We start from the raw sequence: 20182 nt of genomic DNA, 5'->3' as shown, positions 1-20182 counted from the left end.
TACGTTTTGCGTGTGTGTGCCGGCACGATTACTTCAACTTTCCTCATACCAGCAAAATCAACTTAAACAAAAAACAAATAGAATGTCACTTTGTGCCATTTGATTTTCCTTTCTGTCACAAAACTTAACTGAAACTCAGCAAATATGGGCTACGTTATGTGTCGCACAGTTTTTTCCCACTTGTCTATTAGTTAACTACATTGAATATATTTCAAGTTTTTATTCCTTGTATGTGTATATGTACTGCAGATTTTATAAAATGTATATGACATTTAATTTGATATAATATTTAGTATTTTCACATGTAGGCGGAAAAAATTGTAATTTGTACTACGGTCTGTTTAAAATAAATGAAAAGAAACCTAGCATAGTAGATTTGTTTTTGTTTTGTTTTTTTTTTTTCGTTGTACTGAAATCGTATCAAACCGTGACCCTCGAACTGATGTACGTACCGAACCATGACATCTGTGTACCGTTACACCCCTAGAAGCTACAGAAGATACTTGCATGTTTCCTAGAAGACAAAATAAGTGAAATTTACCCTGATCTTCGAATTCAAAAAGTTTTCACCCTCATCTCCTAATGCTTCATGTTTCCTTCTGGAGCATCAGTGAGTGTTTGAACCTTCTGTAATAGTTGCATATGAGTCCCTCAGTTGTCCTTATTGTAAAAAAAAAGGAATCTCAAAATCATACAGTCATTGTCAGAAAGGGAACAAATACACAAAAAAACAAAGAATTTGTGGGACCTGAAGGGTTTTTCTGAAGAACAGCAGGCAGTTTAATTGTCCAGGACAAACAAGGGACTCATGAACAACTATCACTAAACAAAAAGCTGTGGATCATTCAGGTAACAACACAGTATTAAGAATTAATTAACTTTTGAACAGGGTCATTTTTATAAATTCAACTATTGTTTTCTCTTGTGGACTATATGTAAAGTCTTTTACTTGAAATACCTTATTCAGGTCAGTACGAAGTAAAAAAAAAATTTGGTAATTGATTAACATTTCGCAGATTCTGCAAGGTGTATGTAAACTTTTGACTTCAACCATATATTTTGGCCTAGCACCTATTACATAGACCACAGTTGAACTGCACTTTGCTGTATTTTTTGGTCTTTTTTTTGGAGCTTAGTAGACATGGTTAATATGAACTTGTAGTATGAAATACTATACTTTTAAACTCTCGGAAGTACCTTCCAGACTGAATGAACCAAATGTCATACTGTAAAGATATTTTAATTTGAAACAACACACGGAGTCATATGTTTTTAATAAATTAATCTTTTTATCCTTCTTATACTGTCGTGTTTTTTGAGAAGTGATTTGGTTCAGATGTACTTCTTGACTTCTTTCTCTGAGTTCTTGTGAATATTACCCAGCAGGCTTTGTGCAATTACATCATGGCCAGCTGGGAAACGGTTAACACGCATTCCACAGTTAACAGGACTGAAGACAGGGGCTTCTTAACAGATAAACCCAACCCCCTGTTACCCTAAAAGACACATTGGATATCTGAGCTGTTCTGCAAAACATAACAATCTTCTTTGAAGGTGTAATTCTGTCAATGTAAATATACCCAGCTGCAGCACAGTTATAGAGTAGTGAGTTAGAAAGGTTATTTTTATATCCCCTGAGGTCTTACTAGTCAGCATTGATCAGATATTGCTGGTTGACTTATTAGGTGTTAAAAGTGCTGTCAATCGATTAAACAAAAGTGAACTAATTAATCACACATTTTTTTTGAAAATCACGTCTCTAGGATTTTTTTTCCCCCTAATATTTAACCATTGACTATAGCAATTCAGCATGGCAGTGTAACTGAGAGCTGTTAATTTTAATATTTATTAGACTTAAAACTTAAAACAACCTTCACATAAACCAATTATTGTACCCTTTAGCAAGTAGGAAATATACAGAAATCAACTGAAGAAATCAATGAATCAATTACCAAACACTAAACACTAAATTAAATATAGATGAATCCTTAAAGCTACAAAAGTTATTAATTTCATCTTTTTTTTCTTTTGTTCTTTCATTAACAGACATCACAGCAGCTGGGTTATTAGCTTATTTGGCTGCTATTACTTTAAGAGTGACCGCTGCTGAATGTTACGCAGATCTGACATGTATGCGCATAGTTTTATTCACACTTCAGTATGAAACGATGCAGGCTACCGTAATTTGTGCGTCCTAGTGTTAATTATTTAATTGTTAAATTGATTTATTTTGAGCAATTGTTAATTATTTTTGCAATAATCTTTTAACTAAATACCCATCACCTCCTTTTTTTTTTTTTTCCTCCTTCCAAGGTACAAACAAGAAACGAAACCACTTAAACCAGCGAGTAAAGAGGCCGGATTACAAAGTGGCATATGTTCAACTGGTAAGTGTTATCCTGTTGGGTCCCGGATTTGAAAGGGTCTGATGCATTGTCACAATCCTTTTCTGTACTTGTGGCCTCTTCTTGCCATCTTGATTTTTAGAAAGTTCCCTCATTGATCGCCCAGGACAATTCAAAGTAGAGCTGGGCAATATGGCAAAAAAAATTGTTTTTTTAATTTTTTTTTTTAATATTTAATATTTAATATTTAATATTGATGTTTAACTAATTTTAATATAAATCTAAAATAAAAATGTAAAAAAATGTAACTACAATATGAACTTGTATAAACTTGTCCTATACATATAATATGTTACAAAATAATATGTGGAAAACAATTTCAAAGGTCAAGGTCATTCAAATTCAAAATGACTAAGGTATAACACCAGTAGACTATTATTAACTATAAATGTTCTGTAAAAACGATGAACAGGAGCTTTCAGCCTGTCATCATAATGCAAACATGAAATATCAGACATGCAGTAGTAGTTCTGTATTCGATTGCGCTGGTTTTCCATTGATTTTTCTGTGTAAACATGACGTTTAACAGTTTCATACCAACAACATACTAAGAGTTCTTAGTATTTCTACCTTGAATGGCCAAAGCGGTCAAATTGACCGTTGACATTACAGACAAAGTATAATTTAAACTTTTGCGACTTTTCCCACGGTTGAAAATGCACGTCTGTCGTGACGTTGTGTTTATATTCTATTGCTAAACTAAAATTCCCGTTCAAAAAAAAAAAAGCCGAGTGGACGCCTCCAAATCGACAACTGCTGTTATTCATTTGGGAGCGGACTAGTAGCTCTTACACAAGTACAGGCTATATTACAAAAAGGATTGTATTTTTTTAAGGTGATGACTTCATAAAATATGATGACAGACATTCAAATCTTTATGAAAACAACAAATGAATTTAGCTCTGTAGCTAATTCTGGGCCAGTTTTTTGACTGTCAATTGTCCCTGTCAAATAATGATTTATTTTAAAACATCAACAGAAGCTTCTAATGTAAATATGACATAGAAATCAGTTCAGTCTAAGAATGACTACTATGGCAATTCTAGTAGTTATAGAATTCCTGTAGTTCTAGTGTTAATTGATGAGAAGAGGATTGGTCGACCTCAAAGATGTATGTAGTAGCAAATTTACATGGCCGCACATTTACTACATTACAGATGGAGGTGCCGGTGCGGTCACTTGCTCTTAAAATACTCCATAATTTTTGGTCATACAGATAAAAGTAATACATGTTTTCAAGCTGTAAAGACACTACATTTATTTGTGTGCACTCAGAATAACAACGAAACGTTGCGCTTTTGTAAAATAATGAAAGCGAACAGGATGCGCTTTCTGCCGTCTCGGTCTCTGTGAACTTGTGTGCGTCACTTCGAAACTCTGTGTGTACTTGCCTTACAGTCATGAAAAATATATCTATAGAGAGTGAAATGTCTACTTTTAAATGAACCAATTCAAATAGAAAACAAATATTCTCAGATTATGTAATCCATATGAAACATGCATGATGAGATAATTCAGTGTTGACGACTTAATGTCTTAAACCGAAAACAAAGCACTAGTTGATCAATAAATTATTAAAACATTAATGCAGCCTACTTGCTGTTTTTCCCTGACAATTTCCTAATTATTATATCTGCCGGTGCACAGTGGCAAGGTTTTTTGCATGCACTTGAGCGCTTAGGCTGTGTATGTAGGCAATTAATGACTCATTTATTTATATGGCTTATTAATAGGGCTGTCAAATGATTGATCGCGATTAATCGCATACAAAATGTAAGTTTGAGTTTGCCTAATAATAGTTACACACAGTACACACTTTTATGTATATATAAATACTTATTAAATACTTGGTAATGTATATATTTAAGAAAAATGTTTTTATGTACAAAAAAAAAAAAAAAAAAATATATATATATATATATATAATTAAAATAAATACATATACTTGTAAATATCTCTTGAATATATACATGAATATGTTTGTATTTATATATACATAATTACACACAGTACACACATAATTACACACAGTACACACACATATATTAGGCAAACTCAAAAAATGTTTTGTTCGCGATTAATCGTTTGACAGTCGACTGTACGTGTGATCGACTAATAGTCGACTAATGCTTAAAATGAATGACTACTAGTCGACCAGAGAAATCTATAGTCGAGGGCAGCTCTAGCAATATTTCGATTTAAAATCGATTGATTTCTATAAGATAAAAACATGGCAAAACATTAAATTCGAATTAATCAATAAAATCTGACAAATCGCCCAGCCCTATTTCAACTGTCAAATAACCTTTTTAAGATTTTATTGATTATGGGTACTTGGGTCAGATGCAGTTTTTTAGTTTAAGTTATTAAACACAATAAGAAATGCGAAGCTTGGGCTCTGCGTTTTTGTTTCTTCTTCGTTTTGATGACACATCACAGCTTATGTTCCCTTAAAAAACCCAGAGGCACAGGTACTCTTTGATGCGAAACCCTCACCTTATTGTGTTCGACTCCCTGAGTCCCATCGCTGCTTGTTTAGTTTCTGTCTCTCCCACATATTCGCCCCTGCCCTCCTGAGAAAGGCATCATTTGGGTTCTGGCTTTGGCCAAGAAGGCAAGAGGTCGTCTTTGGTTACATGCCAGACTTTGTGCAGGACTTACAGTACAAAGTTCTCGGAGAGCTGTGGTTATTATCATGGGCGGATGCGAGAGTTGTTTCTCGGGGCATCGGAACGTTAGCGTTGGTCGTGATCCAGTGGCGTACCGCGCTGCTGGGTTCACACCTGCTTTTGGGCTGAGCCCTGGGCTGTTGATACGGACCGTGTTTGAAGTATGCCGGCGTGAAAATACCTTAATCTGATCTCCTTTGATTCATTTGGGAAAGCTGCTTTTGTTTCTTTACGGTTTTTAGTTTTCAAGAGAAGCATTGGATTGTTTGCTCTCGTTTTTTCAGCCATCAATCAAGGCTGGGATAAATAATTAAAGTTGTCAAAACAGAACAGCTTGTAATGGGATACACAAGCAAAACACAAATTAATATTTAAAGGTGAACTTCCTCTTGTCAAGAGTTGAATGACTTCCTGTGTGGCTTTGCGCCGCCGTCAATTTAACCTTCTCATAAACCCAGTTAGGGACTTGGCTTCAGAGAATTACTGCATCCTGTTCCTAGCATTTGTCTTCGTTCAGATTCAGTGCCATAACATTTCAGGAGAGAACTACTTCCTTGTTGTTCAGTCTTTCAGAAAGTCATGCTTATTTACGTGCGAATAACTTGCGAGCTAAAAAATCTCAGACTGCGGCGAAAAACACTGATATGAAACCAAATTTCCGGCCCCTTTCTTCTCCTCCAGCAGGTCTGCGAAGAGGAAAAAAACACTGCCCAAGAAAAGCCCTCCTTTCTTTTCAGTGGTGGGTAAAAACAAGATTGTTCCTAATTGACACCACATGTGGGGGAGTGTTCTGTGGTTGGATACCCTCGACGGTTCCCCCCGCCGGCCCTTCCCCCCAACACACTACATCAGCTAATATTCCAGAGGCAGTACGGTGAGGAACGCTCTCTACGAGTCCCCCCTCTCCGAACCCCCCAGATTTTACAAACTCCAGGCCTGTTGAAAAAGCCGTGTGTTAGTACGGTTCCTTGACGGCCACTCTCTCATCAGACCTCCCCACGGTGGGGAGGAGTGCGGGAGGAGAGAGAGTTCATCAAGGAGGAGGAGGGGGTTACGGATGGAGTCGACACATGAAGCGAGGTGAGCGAGGGCACCTTGGAGCCGTGCCAGAACAGGGAGGTCCAGACAGGGGTCAGGGAAATCTTAAGCAACATAAAATCTTGAGACAATATCAAGGCTTTACGTACGACCGCTTTGCAAGTAACGCTGTAGTTAAATGCAATGATATCCTGTGCTTCCCTTTGCAAGGCCGTGACCTGTTCGGTCCTGGTATAAAGGTTCTGTTTGTTGATGTTGCGTCTGTAGTTTCCCGCGCTGGCTGGCGTAACGCACATAGCACATGTTATAGTATCAGAATCACTTACCCCCTACACTAAATTTCACTGATCTGTACCATTGTGCAACTTGCCAGAATTTGGCATTTCGCTCAACTACATACCTCATTTAAACACTGCCCTGCAAAGCCAAGATTTTGCGGGAACACTCAAGTTTGCCCGCTTGTGTTTATATTCGCCCCCTCCTCCCCCTGGTTTTTCTACAAGGGTCTTGTTGCAAGCATCAGTAGTTGGCAAGACAAGGCAACTGTTGTTGGTACTAATGGATGCTTGTTGTTGTTTGAGAGCTTGTTGCTGAGTCGTTGTTTTTTGGGGCCGTGTTTCGGTCTGGATCAGCTGGTAGCCAGGCTACCTTTCAGATCGGATCGCAATGTTCCACCTGAACTTGTGAGCACACTCTGCTCAATTACCGCCGAACAAAACCGAGTGAAACTCAACCTTGCTAAGGCACACTAGTGTTTTTCTATTCAAATGGGTTCCTTCCTGTTACACACATCTCCCCCTCCGATTGCCCTGCACAAATTAACACCCTTGCAATTTTTGCTGTTTTAAGTTGATGGCTCGTGAAAGTTCACATTGTGATCTTATCAACACTAGATGGCAACGTTTGGCTTCAGTGGCGGTGAATGAATGCAGCAGGGCCCTACAACACTGCTGTCATGTATTGCTTGCAGTTCAGAGTACTGTAAGCCAAAGTAATGAAAGAAGAAAACTGACATGTCTACGAGCAGTTCACGTGTTGCATGCCTTCGAACACGTTTTGAAGTTTACAATTGTAGAATAGAAGAGCTATGAGGTAAGTTTGTTTAGAAAAGGTACTGAGATTTAGAAATGTAGAAAAAGTACTGGCTAAGTTATCGTCGTATTGTAGAATAGAAAGGTGCAAGGTAAGGTTATTATTTAAAAAGGCGCAAGGTAAGTTTGGCATAGCACTGTAGAACACTAAAAGGTACAAGGTAAGTTTGTCTGTTAGAAAAATTTTGAGGTACGTTTAGAATTTGTACTGTAAAACAGAAAAGGTACAAGGTAAGTTCATCAATTAGAAAACGTACAAGGCACGTTTATCACCGTACTGTAGAACAGAAGTTACGAGGTAAGATTGTCAAATATAAAAAGTACACGATGCAAGTATCATTGTATTGTAGAACTAAAAAGCTACAAGGCAAACGCCCCGATATATTTCAGATGAAGCTCTTTTTCGTTGTTTGTTTGGGGGCAAAAAGAAGTAGATTAATGTAAATAGGAATCGGTTTCATTTGAAATATATCGCGGCCTTAAGCTTGTCATTGTAGCAAACGTAATGAGGTAAATTTGTCATTGTATTATAGCAAAGGTACAAGTTTGTCGTTATTATTGTAGTTAGGTTAGTATAGAAAAGGTACAGTTGTGCAACAAAAAGGTATGATTTATTCATTTGTCATTGTAGATAAAAAGGTGCGATGTAAATTCGTCATTGTAAAATTGGAAAGATAAGACATTTGATGGGATTTTTTTCTTTTAATGGTGGATAAGGTACAAAACATTGACTTGGTTGCGCATTTTTAGGCAGTTTTTTTTTATTGAACTCCAATTTTAAATTGCAAATGTACAGTATTTCATCCACCACAAGGACTTTCGTAAGGCTGTGTTCGGATGAAAGAAGCACAGCATGAATAATGGAAAGGCCAGCGGGGTCTCTGGCATCCTGTTTGAAGCGAGCGCACACACACACTCGGCTCCCCAGTGTACGTCCACTACGAGACAGCCTCTGTGAGTGCCAGCGGACGCAAGCAAAGGAGATGATATTGAAGCCCTGCCTCCACCTCCACTCCGCGTCCTTTATGAGTTGTGTATTTCTCGCATTTCCTTCAAGTCACTCTCACTTAGTATTACTTCAAACACTATTAAACCTGACCTTTTTCCACCCTTTCGCTGTTTTCATCAGTGTGTCGATGTCTAGGCACCACCCAGCTTTATTTCGGTATCATTTTCAAAATAAATTACTCAGACTAGCAATGCTTTTCCTGTTATGGTACCACCTTCTCAATTTTCCTGCTTCTATCTCTGTCTCTCACTATTCCTTTTCCCTTCTCATTTCTTTTGTACACCGGAGATTGAGGGAGAGGCTCAGGAGCCTACATGCGAAAGTAGGGGTTATCTTTGATTGCTGTTGACAGGGTCCAATATCCTGGGGAACCAAAAAATAGCCAGAACTTGGGCAAGTCTGAACAAGTCGACTGGTCACAACTGTCATCGCTGCAAACATGGAACGAGTGACTCAGTGGTTTAAAATGACACGAGGGCTGATACTGCTCTGAATGGAGACTTTGCCACCCCTTCCTTTAGACCGAGCGCTTGGCTTGACCGTAATGATTTAACAAGCCAGACTGTGTGCCAGCCGATTGTCTACGCCAGTGTGTACGAGAAACAGTTCCCTAGTTGCAGTGGAAACCTGCTTCTGTTTTACAGTAATGGGTACAAAAACGTCTGGCTTATGGCTGTCCTCGTTGAGGAAATATAATATGTTTTGTTTAATTTTTCCCTCCGCACACTTTTCCCTGGCGTTGAGGATTCATTAGAGTGGTTTTGGGAACAAAGGCTCTGGACCCCCACACATGTTTGGCAGGGCAGCTGTGTCTTGGCACGGGGAACGCATTGCATGAATCATGTTCTCTACTGCTGTGGCCAGTCAGGTTTTGACAGCTGGGCCACTATACCCATGCCCGAAGGAAGTGTTTATGCACAAACGCTGGTCCTCTGCTGGGAGGCAGTCAAGGCGTCAGAGTGAAGCAGAGCAGACAGACAGACTGGCACGGGCCCAGCTGGCCCTCAGATGAGCCAAATCCTTCGTTCTCTCTGAAACGCTTTACATTAGCACTATTGCTCTGTGCTGTTTTTCACAGAGGGAGCAACAAATGCAGGGACAAAGACTGATCAGTGCTCTTGGAGTAATAAACTTGCCTCATTCGTTCCATTCCACACCTGTAGAAGTAATTGTCTTTGCTTTCCGAGACAATGAATTTCTGTCGTTCTGTCATGACTGTCAGCTTTTTATGGTTTATGGTTTTATCCGAAGTGACTTACAAAGGCTCCAGACTGCGACCATTTGACTATTTTTTGGTTTCCCAGAATATTGGACCCTGTCAACAGCAATCAAAGATAACCCCTACATTCGCATATAGGCTCCTGAACTTCTCCTTCAATCTCTGGTGTACAAAAGAAAAGAGAGGGGGAAAAGAATAGTGAGAGACAGAGATAGAAGCAGGAAAAAATAAATAAAATTCTGCCAGTCGACTAAATTTTGTGAGCGGTCCACCACGTTGTTCAACTCGTAAGTGCTGACATTTCTGTTGCATACGAGAAATATGAAACGGCAAACGAAACAAAAGCAGAACAAAACCGCACTATGTTTGAGCTGCACACCGCGGATCGTTTATCCGCTCGGACCGCAACGCAAACAGACTCGTCCGAGCTCAGAGCAGCTTCACTCGGGAACCAAAGTTGATTTCGCAACATTGTTACTGCACAGCGCTGCAAGATTCAGTCGAATTTGCCGCAGAATAAGGTTCCTCTGAGAACTTGTTCAAATTCTGCTCAGAATTCTCTGTTATAAACAATGCTGACGTACGTCAGAAAACCAGAAGTAACCATGGTGTTGTCTCATAAAAAGTCGAATGTTATTACATTATTAATTTCAGGATTTATACAATCTTTTAAGAGAGAAATTAAGCACATTTTTACTCAACTATTTCCAGCACTTTAAAGCTCTAAAATGATCCAATTTGAATGTTATTTTTAATGGGATGACCGAAATATACTTTGGTAAACAAATGCTTATGTATAAAAAAAAAAAAAAAACATCAAAACACCATTATAACCAGATGACAGCAAAGGAGCACTTATTGGCTTATTAGTCATTTATTTCTACTTGTTGCTTTATATGTTGAAATTATAAATCATTATTATAAAATATCAAATCGTCAAGAAATCAGATTTTGTCTTTACACTTTTTTTTTTTGTGTATGAAGTAAGAAAAGTTACGAAGTGCCTTGAAAAACACAAACGTTCACTTCAGTTTCAATTTGCGACTAAATTACACAATCACTAAAGTTGTTGGTCATTTCCATATAATACTATATAAGAATAATGGTACATTTAGTAAGAGCAGAATATGTACATTTTCTATAAAAAAAAAAAATAGGTGTTGCATGTTACTGTTAACTAAAAATGTACTAATTAAAGTAAATTTACAGCTTTTGACAGCTTTACTGTCAAATCTGTATGAACATGAAATAAACAAGAAGTGAACATGTAATATTATTGGTAACTGCATTGTTAATGCAAAACAGTAGTAATTTTATGGTTAAATTGTCTATATTTAGATACCAAATCTGCTCCTGACACTGCCATCCGTACAACTTAGTGGCGTTGGTGCCACTGCTCTCAAATGTTGGTCTGGAGCCCTGGGAATTTCAGTTCCCTGGGAATCAAACCCATGATTTTTGTTGTTTCTTAAGATCAAATGAAATGCTACAACACTCCCCAAAAACAAAATGCTACAATAGTCCCAAATAGTCCCATTGTCCATATTGTTTTTACACATTTTTGGATTGTACATAGACTGCATTCCACTTAAACACAATCATACATTTACATAAACAATCCCATCCACATAGCATTTTGTCGGTCGCTGTGGTTTAAAGGTCACACCAAATTTGCGAGTTTATTGAGATGGAGTAGAGGTCATGCACTCATTGAGAACATCCGGCTCCTCCCTTGTGGTCAAGTCTGGGAGTTTTCCATTTGTTTGTCCCAACCTGGGTCTTTGCTACTCAGACTAGCTTTGGAATTTCTGTCTAGCCATAGAACTGCCCAGAATTACCACTTAGATTTGCAAGAACCATTAAAGCTACAAATCATCTCTTTATCAGGAGCCTGTCCCCACTATCCCACCATAGTTGTGACTTTTGGCTCGATTCGGCCTCATTTTTTGGTATGGTGTGCGTCAAGACCAAGAGATATGAGGTATCTTAGGGCAGCCAAATATCTGTGGTTAGTGAGTATCGGTTGTCAGCTAAGACTGTGGACTCAAGAGGAAGTAGCAGTGTGGCCCACCCAGTGAGACTGGCAGAGGGAGCTGTTTACAAGCATTTCTCTGCATTTCCTGCTCTCCTGTCTGGTAATGAACTTGTTAATAGACTTCCAACATTACGCAAACATGCCCTCGTCATGAAACATCTTGAAAATGGAGTCACATGCAAAGAATGTCTCAGATTTTTACATTTTGTTTGGCTTTAACTACATGGTGCAAAATAAATCACAATTGTCATCATTCCATTCTCACAGCAGCGATTTGCCAAGAAAATGGAGATAAATATGAGAAGAAAAATGAATATCTCTGAGGAGATATCGGCATACCCCCCAGGTCCTGATCCCACTCCCGCAGGAGTGTTTTGCTAGTGAACTTGTTAACTTTTCATTGATAATCCCAAAACAGTTCATTCTGTTTTCTGATGTTACCTGACTTTTTTTTGGTCTCCTGAAGATACCTAGTTAATTCCCTTTCCCTCTCATCTATGGGAACACGAAGAGCATCAGACACGTTTTAAAAAGTCTGAGCTTCTGTGTTTGTCTAACAGTTCAGCCGTCATCGTCATAGAGCAAACAGTGGAGATAAGGCAGCGACTAAAGAGGAGAGGGTGGTTCTTTATGTACGGAAACCCCATCTACTGCTAATCCTTTCAGACTGGCCCAAGTCATGCCAGCTGTTCCCGTTTGGCTGATCGTGGAAGTGATTGTGGGATGTGAGTCACTAGAGTTCACCAAGAGTGCTAGTGTTAGGGCGGCTGCTGATTTAGGGTGACTCCAGACTCTAGTCATTGACACTAACACGTAAGAATTTTGAAGGTGGGCTACTAATTGCTGTATAAACCAGACTAATCAGGTGAAGTCTGTGATTTCTGTGACACTAGCGTCACCAAACGGAACTGCCAAGGACTATTTTCAAAGAGACGCTCCCCTGTCCACCCACCTGTTTTTATAAATACATTTTTACAATTGTGAGTGGTGCTTGCAGTATACAATTTTCCACCACAATGTTGGATGACAAACTATGACAACCTTCCAAGTATTTCCTAGTAGGTGTCCTGAGTGGTTCCTAATGTCAGGATGACAGGATGATTGCTTGGATATTGCTTGATAGATGGTGTTCTGAGTAATTGCTGGGCATTACTAGGTGGTTGCTTATGGGCCCAAGCCTACCTCCAAGTTTGATATTTTGGTTGCTAGATATGACTCAGGTTCCTCCTAGGAAACTTCTTGTAAGTCTGTGCCCCTTTTGTGAAATGTCTTAAAGGAAAAGAATGTTTTCCTCCGAAACATTTCCAGGATTTTTCTCCATGTAGTGGACTTCAATGGTGGCCAACGTGTTGAAGGTCCAATTTGCAGTTTCAATGCAGCTTCATAGGGCTCTACACAATCCCAGCCGAGGAATAAGGGTCTTGTCTAGCAAACCGATTGGTCATTTTCTCAGAACAATAAAAATGTGTATACTTTTTAACCACAAATGCTCATCTTGCACTAGCTCGATTTCAGGCATTACATAAGTGCGTTGGAAAGGTCACTTGTGACGTAGGCAGAAGTACCCGACCCAGTGTTTACAAAGCGAACATGCAAAGTCAAATACCCTTTATGGGGAAAAAAAGAAGAAACGATGTCGGATGATTTGAAGTTGAGAAAATGAGATTTTCGCCCTACCCTACCTTTTTAACTGAAGTACACAGACCTTTCCAACAAGATCATGTAATGTGTGAAGCTGAAAAAAGCCAATCTCTTTGCAAGATAAGTGCCTTATTCCTCGGTTGGGATTGTGTTAAAGCTTTTGAAGCTGCATTGAAACTGCAATTTGGACCTTCAAGCTGTTGAACCCCATTGAAGTCCACTATATGATGAAAAATCCTGGAATGTTTTCCTCCAAAAACGTAATTTCTTTGCAAATAAAAACAGAAAGACATGAACATCTTGGATCACGTGAGAGTAGGTAAATTATCAAGATTTTTTTTTTTTTTTTTTTATGGAAGTGGCCCTTTTAGACCAAAAGCAATAGTACATCTCCACAAACCATTGTGCAAAAAAGTATTAGTACATTTAGCTAAAACACTAATGCATTAATTCCTGTACTTTTACATGTTTTTAAAACTACTGTTTTTCCAGCCATTAACTCCTAATATAATTTGAAACTTCTCTTGCTCACTGGGGCTTAGACTGCATGTCTATCCCTGATGTAAAGCCTCTGAATGTGTACAGTTTATGGTGTAAGTTCAGGGCCTGAATTATAGAGGGATGGGGGAGGGTCAGTAAGTATAACAGGGACAGATGTTGGGTTGAACCCAACAACAACATTTTTGTTCCATCCTTTAGTCTTCCTTTTTTTTTCAGATAATAGTACTTTTTGCACACGGGGTGAAGGGGGAACGAGTCAAATGAGACATGTCAATGCATAATTGATGCATCCAGTACTTTCAGGATAATATATTATGTGCTATTCCTAACGACTGCTTTTATTACATAATAAATGTGAATATGCAGTGCAGCGTTTACATTTGAAATGGTAATACTAATACTGTTCTGTTACTAGATCAAACTGCGGAAGTGTTTGCCATAGCCTGAGACAAGAGTTTGTACACATTATGTATAAACATTAGTGCTAGCCAACAATAAGGCACTTGTTTAAGGTGCATTAATGTTCCGTTGGACAATCATGTGGTGACTTGTTTTTGTTAATCAGTCAGGGCTAGAACGTCCAAACTTTTGAATTGCACTTTTGGATTGTCATGCGAGCAGGTCCCCCTGCCGGTCTTTAGTCATAGTGTGTTTTTTCCAGGGAGAGTTTACTACAGGTGAAGGAACAGACATTTTTTGGCATTCATTTTAGCACTCTGTTACTAAGGTCTTGTTTTTAATAGGTTTGGTTCTTGTACTTTCACTTGGCTGGACTCTGTGTTTATAGTGTGGGGTTTCGCATTCCTAGATGGTAGGGTTGGAGCGCCACTGCTGAGCCTTGGAGGCCAAGCTGTTGATTTTAAGTGTTTCACTTGGTTTTTTTTTTTCTTTCTTTCTTCCTTTTTTATTCCACTATTCTTTGGTCACTTTGCTCACTTAAAAGTTGCTGCATTTGTTACAAAGAACAGGCCCAAATAATAGATTATCCCAGTAGAAGCATTTGTTTTAGAAAGGCACTGCTTTTCATTAGCTGTTTCCCTGTTTCCTCCTGCTGTTGCCACACCTTGTTTTATCTTTGGAACAATATTGATGGTCTCTGGTATGGAGACGGACCGGCAGCACTAGCACATGCTGTCATGTACAAGGCCTATCCTGCCTTCCTGTCTCTCAAAAAAAAAAAAAATGAGATTGTTTTAGAAGGACCAGGCCCCTGAGATGTGGCAAATCTATTTATTTCTGGAGTTTTTCAGAGGCTGAGAGCAGAGCTGCGGAAAGGGCATGTTGTTCTGTCTAGTGAAGTGAAATGGATTAACAATTTCTGTCAGTAACATTAAGCATTAAAGATTTTACAAGCGTAGATATTTACTGCTTTTAACAAGAAGCACGAAGCGTTCTTTAAAACTACTGTTTCCCATAAACCAATTCATGGCAGCAATTGATATAACAATTCCTGCTTTTCTTACAGGCTCAGCAGCAAACCTTCCAGTTTCCTGATATCTTTCCCGAGAAGGATAAGAAGCACGAGGAGGGCTCTGTTGAGGAGATGCAGGAGAAGTTCATGGAGGACGAGCGTCAGAGGCAGAAACCAGATCCCAGAAGAGGAGGAGTTACTGAATGGTTTGGCCTCTAGACAGACAAGTGTTGAATGAAGAATGACTTCAGAGAGGCAACAGCTGAATGAAGAATGTGGTGTATTGTAGATTATGTATTTGCGCAGGAAGAGCCATTTACAGTGATCCGACCAGCGTCCATAGAGGGCCGTTTGCAGCGATCTGATCTGACTCTATGGAAAGACACACTGTCTGAGAGAAGGCTTGGAAATCCATTACTCCGATAGAATCATGTGCTCCGTCAATGAACGCTAATGTCTATGTAGCATATGATCACTCCTGAGCATCTGCCATGTCACGAAAGCCTTTCAGGTTATGTTCTCCTCCCACAGGTCTCCGAAACTTGCTTAAACGACGTCTTCCTTGCAAGGTTCTTCCTTTTCTTTCAAGTTCCCCCAAACTGCTTTTCTATTCCCCTCGCGGATCGTCAAGGTAGTTCATGAACTTCTTGCGGTAAAGTTGTCAATCTAATGAAGTGATTCTCTGGTTCTTCGTGCGAAATCATGCTCTTAATGTTGTTCCTGAAAGCTGTTTTAAAAAACTGCATACTTCAATTCCAATAAAGCAGTACAGCATGACTTGTTTTTGTGTTTTCTTCAACTTTGTTGGCTCTCGAGTTAGCTATTCCCCACAGATGTGTTGGATAAAGGCTTGCCAGCTCTCATACCAGAGCGGCTTACTTCACCCAGCCAACCTGGTGTTCGCCAGGGAGAATGTCAATATTGATAACATTTGCCCACTGTTTTGTGCTTGCACTCAAGCACCCCCTGCATTGCAATAAAGCAATTTGATTTAAGACAAAAAATGCCTTGTAAGGGACCAGCTGGACAACAAAGAAAGAACGGTGGATTTTTGTCCAGTATCCTCATTGCTTGAATGAATGAGGAGAGCCTACGTTATATTCGGGAAGTCTCGCTGTGGTTGCCAAGGTTGGCCCCCTTCGTCCCAGCATCCCTCCCCTCAACAACCCAATCAACTCCCCTTCTCTTGCCCAAACCTTATAAAAACCTTGAAACACAATGCATTTAACTGAGCTTTACACACACAGCTGGCACAGATTTCCTGATTTGTTAACATAATGTTCCCAACACGCTGATATTGACCATAATGTTCTGGATTTGGGAAGCCTTGGATCATTGATCTCAGACCAGCAGTAATAGGAGTAATATGGTTGTATTCCAAGATTATTGCTTTGTTTTAAAATGATGCTCCCCTACTGGTGATAAAAACAAAATGTGACCTCAGATTTTAGGAGGTAAGGGAAAATAATACAGAACTCAGGGATTATGGAAGATGCGTCATCCATCCGACGCACGCATGCTCTTCTCCCATCTAATCTCTTCGCTCTTTAATGTCTTATGAAATTGACAGTGAGCCGTGTTCGCTGTTCGTCCATGGAAAGCTAATGGAAGAGGGTTGAATATTTAACAAAGACTCTCTTTGCCTCTCATTCTGGCTCTTGTAAGAAAAGTGGGCATGAACCTATTTTTACGCCAAGTTTGGAACTGGCATGACATCATCGGCTTAAGATAGAAGATGACGTAATTGAAACTCCGCACACTCCCATCACTAGCTGTAACTTGAAATTGACTTCCCTCATTCCACTCCTGGCTACATTAGATTGTCACTGATGCTTGTCCAGACATCCTAGACCCATTTTAACCCTAACCCTAATGCTCTGATTACGTAGCTGTTAAAATCTATAAAATGTACTGGAATGCAGAATCCCTCATCTGTTTGATAATACAGTTTTTCTTCCTCCTCACAATTGCGCAAACAAGCCACATTTTTGGCTGCACGCAAGTGCATACCTGCGAAGCGTCTACTGGTAGGGAGTATCTTTGCTAGCTTTCTCCAAATATGCACGACTCAGATGACCTATTATAAACTAGCTTGTTTCTCTCAGAGAAGCAGAATTTATAAGATCTATCAAGAAAGATAAACCAACTTTTTCAACAATATGAATACATCACGGTTATTGTCTATTTAATAAATGCGAGCTTTTGAAATCATCCTGTGTGGTCTTGCTGTTTCATACTGTAATGGGGGCTTCATCCCCTGATGATAAAATATGTTGTCATTCTTGACTCGTAGATGTGGCTGTTTTTCAGTGATACTTAGGCCTTGGAGAGACACATCTGGGTCTTTAAAATAAACATAATCTCTCCACAGCCTCAAACCTAGCAGAATTCCTTGCTGGCAACATTTGAGTGTCGATCATGAAGCTAATGGGCAAGCATTCGATTTTGACAACATTCTGGAAATATATTGATGCTCCTTTAGTTCCAAGGCATGTTGTCGCCTTGAGTGATCTCCAGCAAAGAATGGCCCGATAAATACTCTTCCTATAAATAGCTCAGAAACAAATCTTTGCACGCACTACGTGTTTTAGTGTCTCTGAAAGATGTTCTCTAAGACAACCAGAGCAGGCCCATAGTGAGCGGGAGGGTTGGACAGGAGCCATAGACATTCCTGACACCCCCAGGTTGCTGTTGGTTCATTTGAGCTCAGCCAATGCACTCTGTCACCCCACATTTTCTGTCTTGGCCTAGTGCACAAACAGCAGTGTTATCGGCCCAGCAGGAAGCTCTGTTGAAGTGCCCATATGCACAGCTGTATTGTGCAGGGGAATGAGCTTAGATTATGTCCACTGTCCCATACTATTAATATACCACAGTTTACAAATAAAAATAGTAAAGGATCTTCCCTCTCACAAAAAGAGTATCTAATATAAACAACTGCCTTTGTCAGACAGCTATCAGTAGCAGTTAGCAATAGCAGTTTTTTGGTGCTGCAGAATAACAGTGGGTGCAATATTTTTAAGAATCAAAATAAGAAACAAACCCAGCACAATTGTAAACTAAAGGTCCTTAAGATTTGTGTCAACAACCAGCTGTTTGTGCTTTTTCAGCACCTGCTCTCCATTTGTCCAAACCTAAAGATGATGTTGTTTTTTACATTTACAAAGGAAAGGAAACAATCAGGATTTCGGGGAAGTAGCTGAGATTCAATTTTGCCAGATGCTACGTCAGAGCTTGTGAACTTCCCATTATGCCACGTCTACTTTAGTCTTAAATAACTTCCTGCGTAGTAATGTCAAATCTTTCAACAAATTGGTTGATGAGGTTTACAAAATGATTCATTCATTCAAGTCAACTGTAAATGATTTACTTGTAGTAGTTTTTTAATTAATTATCAGTGTATGTTGGCACAAAGCTATAGTACAATGTGGCGCTTTTACACTGTGTGGTACGAGTTGGCTTGGCATGACTCAGCTCGACTCGCTTTTCTTTGGCTCGGTTTGCTTTTCCAATGCAGTTTAGTAGGGCTTCGAAAGTGGGTGGGATTATAGGCTGATAGTTATAGTTGTGCCGCCACCAGGGTTGCCAGGTTTTCACAACAACTCGCTTCAACTAGCGGACATCAAAAACTACCCGCGGCAACAGTGTAAAAAGTAGCCCAATTCCGTGGGAAAACCGCGGACTTGGCAACACTGGCTGCCACCTTGTGTAATGACCACGATACAGCCATTTCATTTTTCTAAGTTGACAAGTGCCTCAGTCAAGGGTCTGGTATTAGTTTGCTCTTGGGCACAGTAAGCAAGCTAGCATGCAGTGTGATCTATATCTTTCATTCTGTCTAAATATAAATGCAATTTTAATCTATGTATTTTTCGCGTCCTCTGTAAGCGCCGTTTTTGAATAGTGCGCACATCACACATCAAATAGAGCGAAATGACGGAACAAAAAATAGTTAATTAGTCATCAGGTGCCATGTTCAGTATAGCAGAATTTTAGAGATCTCTAATCAGTTAAATAGCAGAAGTTATTACTCGGTGACGTCATTAACAATGGCACTACATTGTTGAACTATTGTGGTTCAAACGGCAGAGATGCGACCGTATTCGGAAAACAGTCATGACAAGCTAGTTCGTTTCCACAACAATGCAACATACTACAGAGGTTAATCAGCAAGTTACGTCTTTGTATGGGAAATGTAACCCAGATCAGTTAGTAGGAAAATGGGATTTTTCTTTACTGACTTGGGGCTGCAGGCAATGGACACGTCAATGCCGTTTACATTCGGGTTAGAAAATAAATGCAGTTGGGTCAGATCGAACTCGGGTCTAATTTCATCGGGTCTCTCTGGGGTTGGGTTTTTCTTTAAAAAAAAAAGAAAGAAAGAAAATTAATGCACATTGTGATTCGGGTCGATTCGGGTCAGGTACAGATTTTAGGACCTGAGAAGACCTCTACTTGGAACCTCAACTGAGGTGGTACTAAAAAAGGTACCAGATACTAGCTACTGTACACTGTGGAAACCCCCCCGAAAAGTGAGATGTACCAAGCCGTACCATGCAGTAGAAAAGCGTCATTAGGTTCTGTAAGTAATATTTAAGTTTAATGAAAAAAATCTGGTCACACAGTACGGCTGTCCCTTCAGTAAGAACCAGAAGTCTCAAATAAGCAGTATAATTACGCAGTGCTAACGTAATTACCAGGTAAAACCAGTTGCTTCGAGACATCCTGCATTGATTTATTTCTTGGAAAAAGCCTTTCAACCAGAGCTAGCAGATCCCAAACATCAACTAATCAGTCAAATCTCAGAACTCTTGTGTATTTGTTGCACGTCTCAACACAGAGAAAATGTGTGATCCGGCACGTTTACATTTCTTACACCAGATCGGTTTCATCTTGACACACGTTATTACACCCAAATTAGGACACTATTTTATTTTATTTTTTACCAGTGATGTGTTTGCAAGTCTCCTGTATAGTGGTGTGCCTCAGAGGGGTAAATAAGTTCCCCCGGCACCCCATTACTGCTTATCTGCAATCAACAATGCCTTATACCCACTGGGTGGTCTTTGTCCAAAGCAGCTGTTCAAGAACCGCATTTGCATTTTAAACAAGCTAATAATCATAATGAAACGCAAAGAACAGGAGGTGGGGCTGTTTTGATGT

At 39.5% G+C, this 20182-nt stretch overlaps 1 protein-coding gene across 1 annotated transcript in view; it reads left to right on the top strand.

Annotated features, from left to right (window-relative positions):
* The window catches only part of mrpl23 (mitochondrial ribosomal protein L23), a 33692-nt gene extending 17896 nt beyond the window's left edge, over nt 1–15796 (top strand). Inside the window, exons 4-5 of the mRNA XM_051100136.1 lie at nt 2314–2387; nt 15074–15796. Of these exons, the coding sequence (XP_050956093.1) occupies nt 2314–2387; nt 15074–15238 (239 nt within the window). The 3' untranslated portion in view covers nt 15239–15796. The remainder of the gene's footprint in view (nt 1–2313; nt 2388–15073) is intronic.
* Nucleotides 15797–20182: the final 4386 nt, after the last annotated feature.

The sequence above is a fragment of the Labeo rohita genome, chromosome 25, assembly GCF_022985175.1.
Source record: "Labeo rohita strain BAU-BD-2019 chromosome 25, IGBB_LRoh.1.0, whole genome shotgun sequence".
Taxonomy (NCBI): Eukaryota; Metazoa; Chordata; class Actinopteri; order Cypriniformes; family Cyprinidae; genus Labeo; species Labeo rohita.
This window is presented reverse-complemented; position numbering and strand designations above follow the sequence as displayed.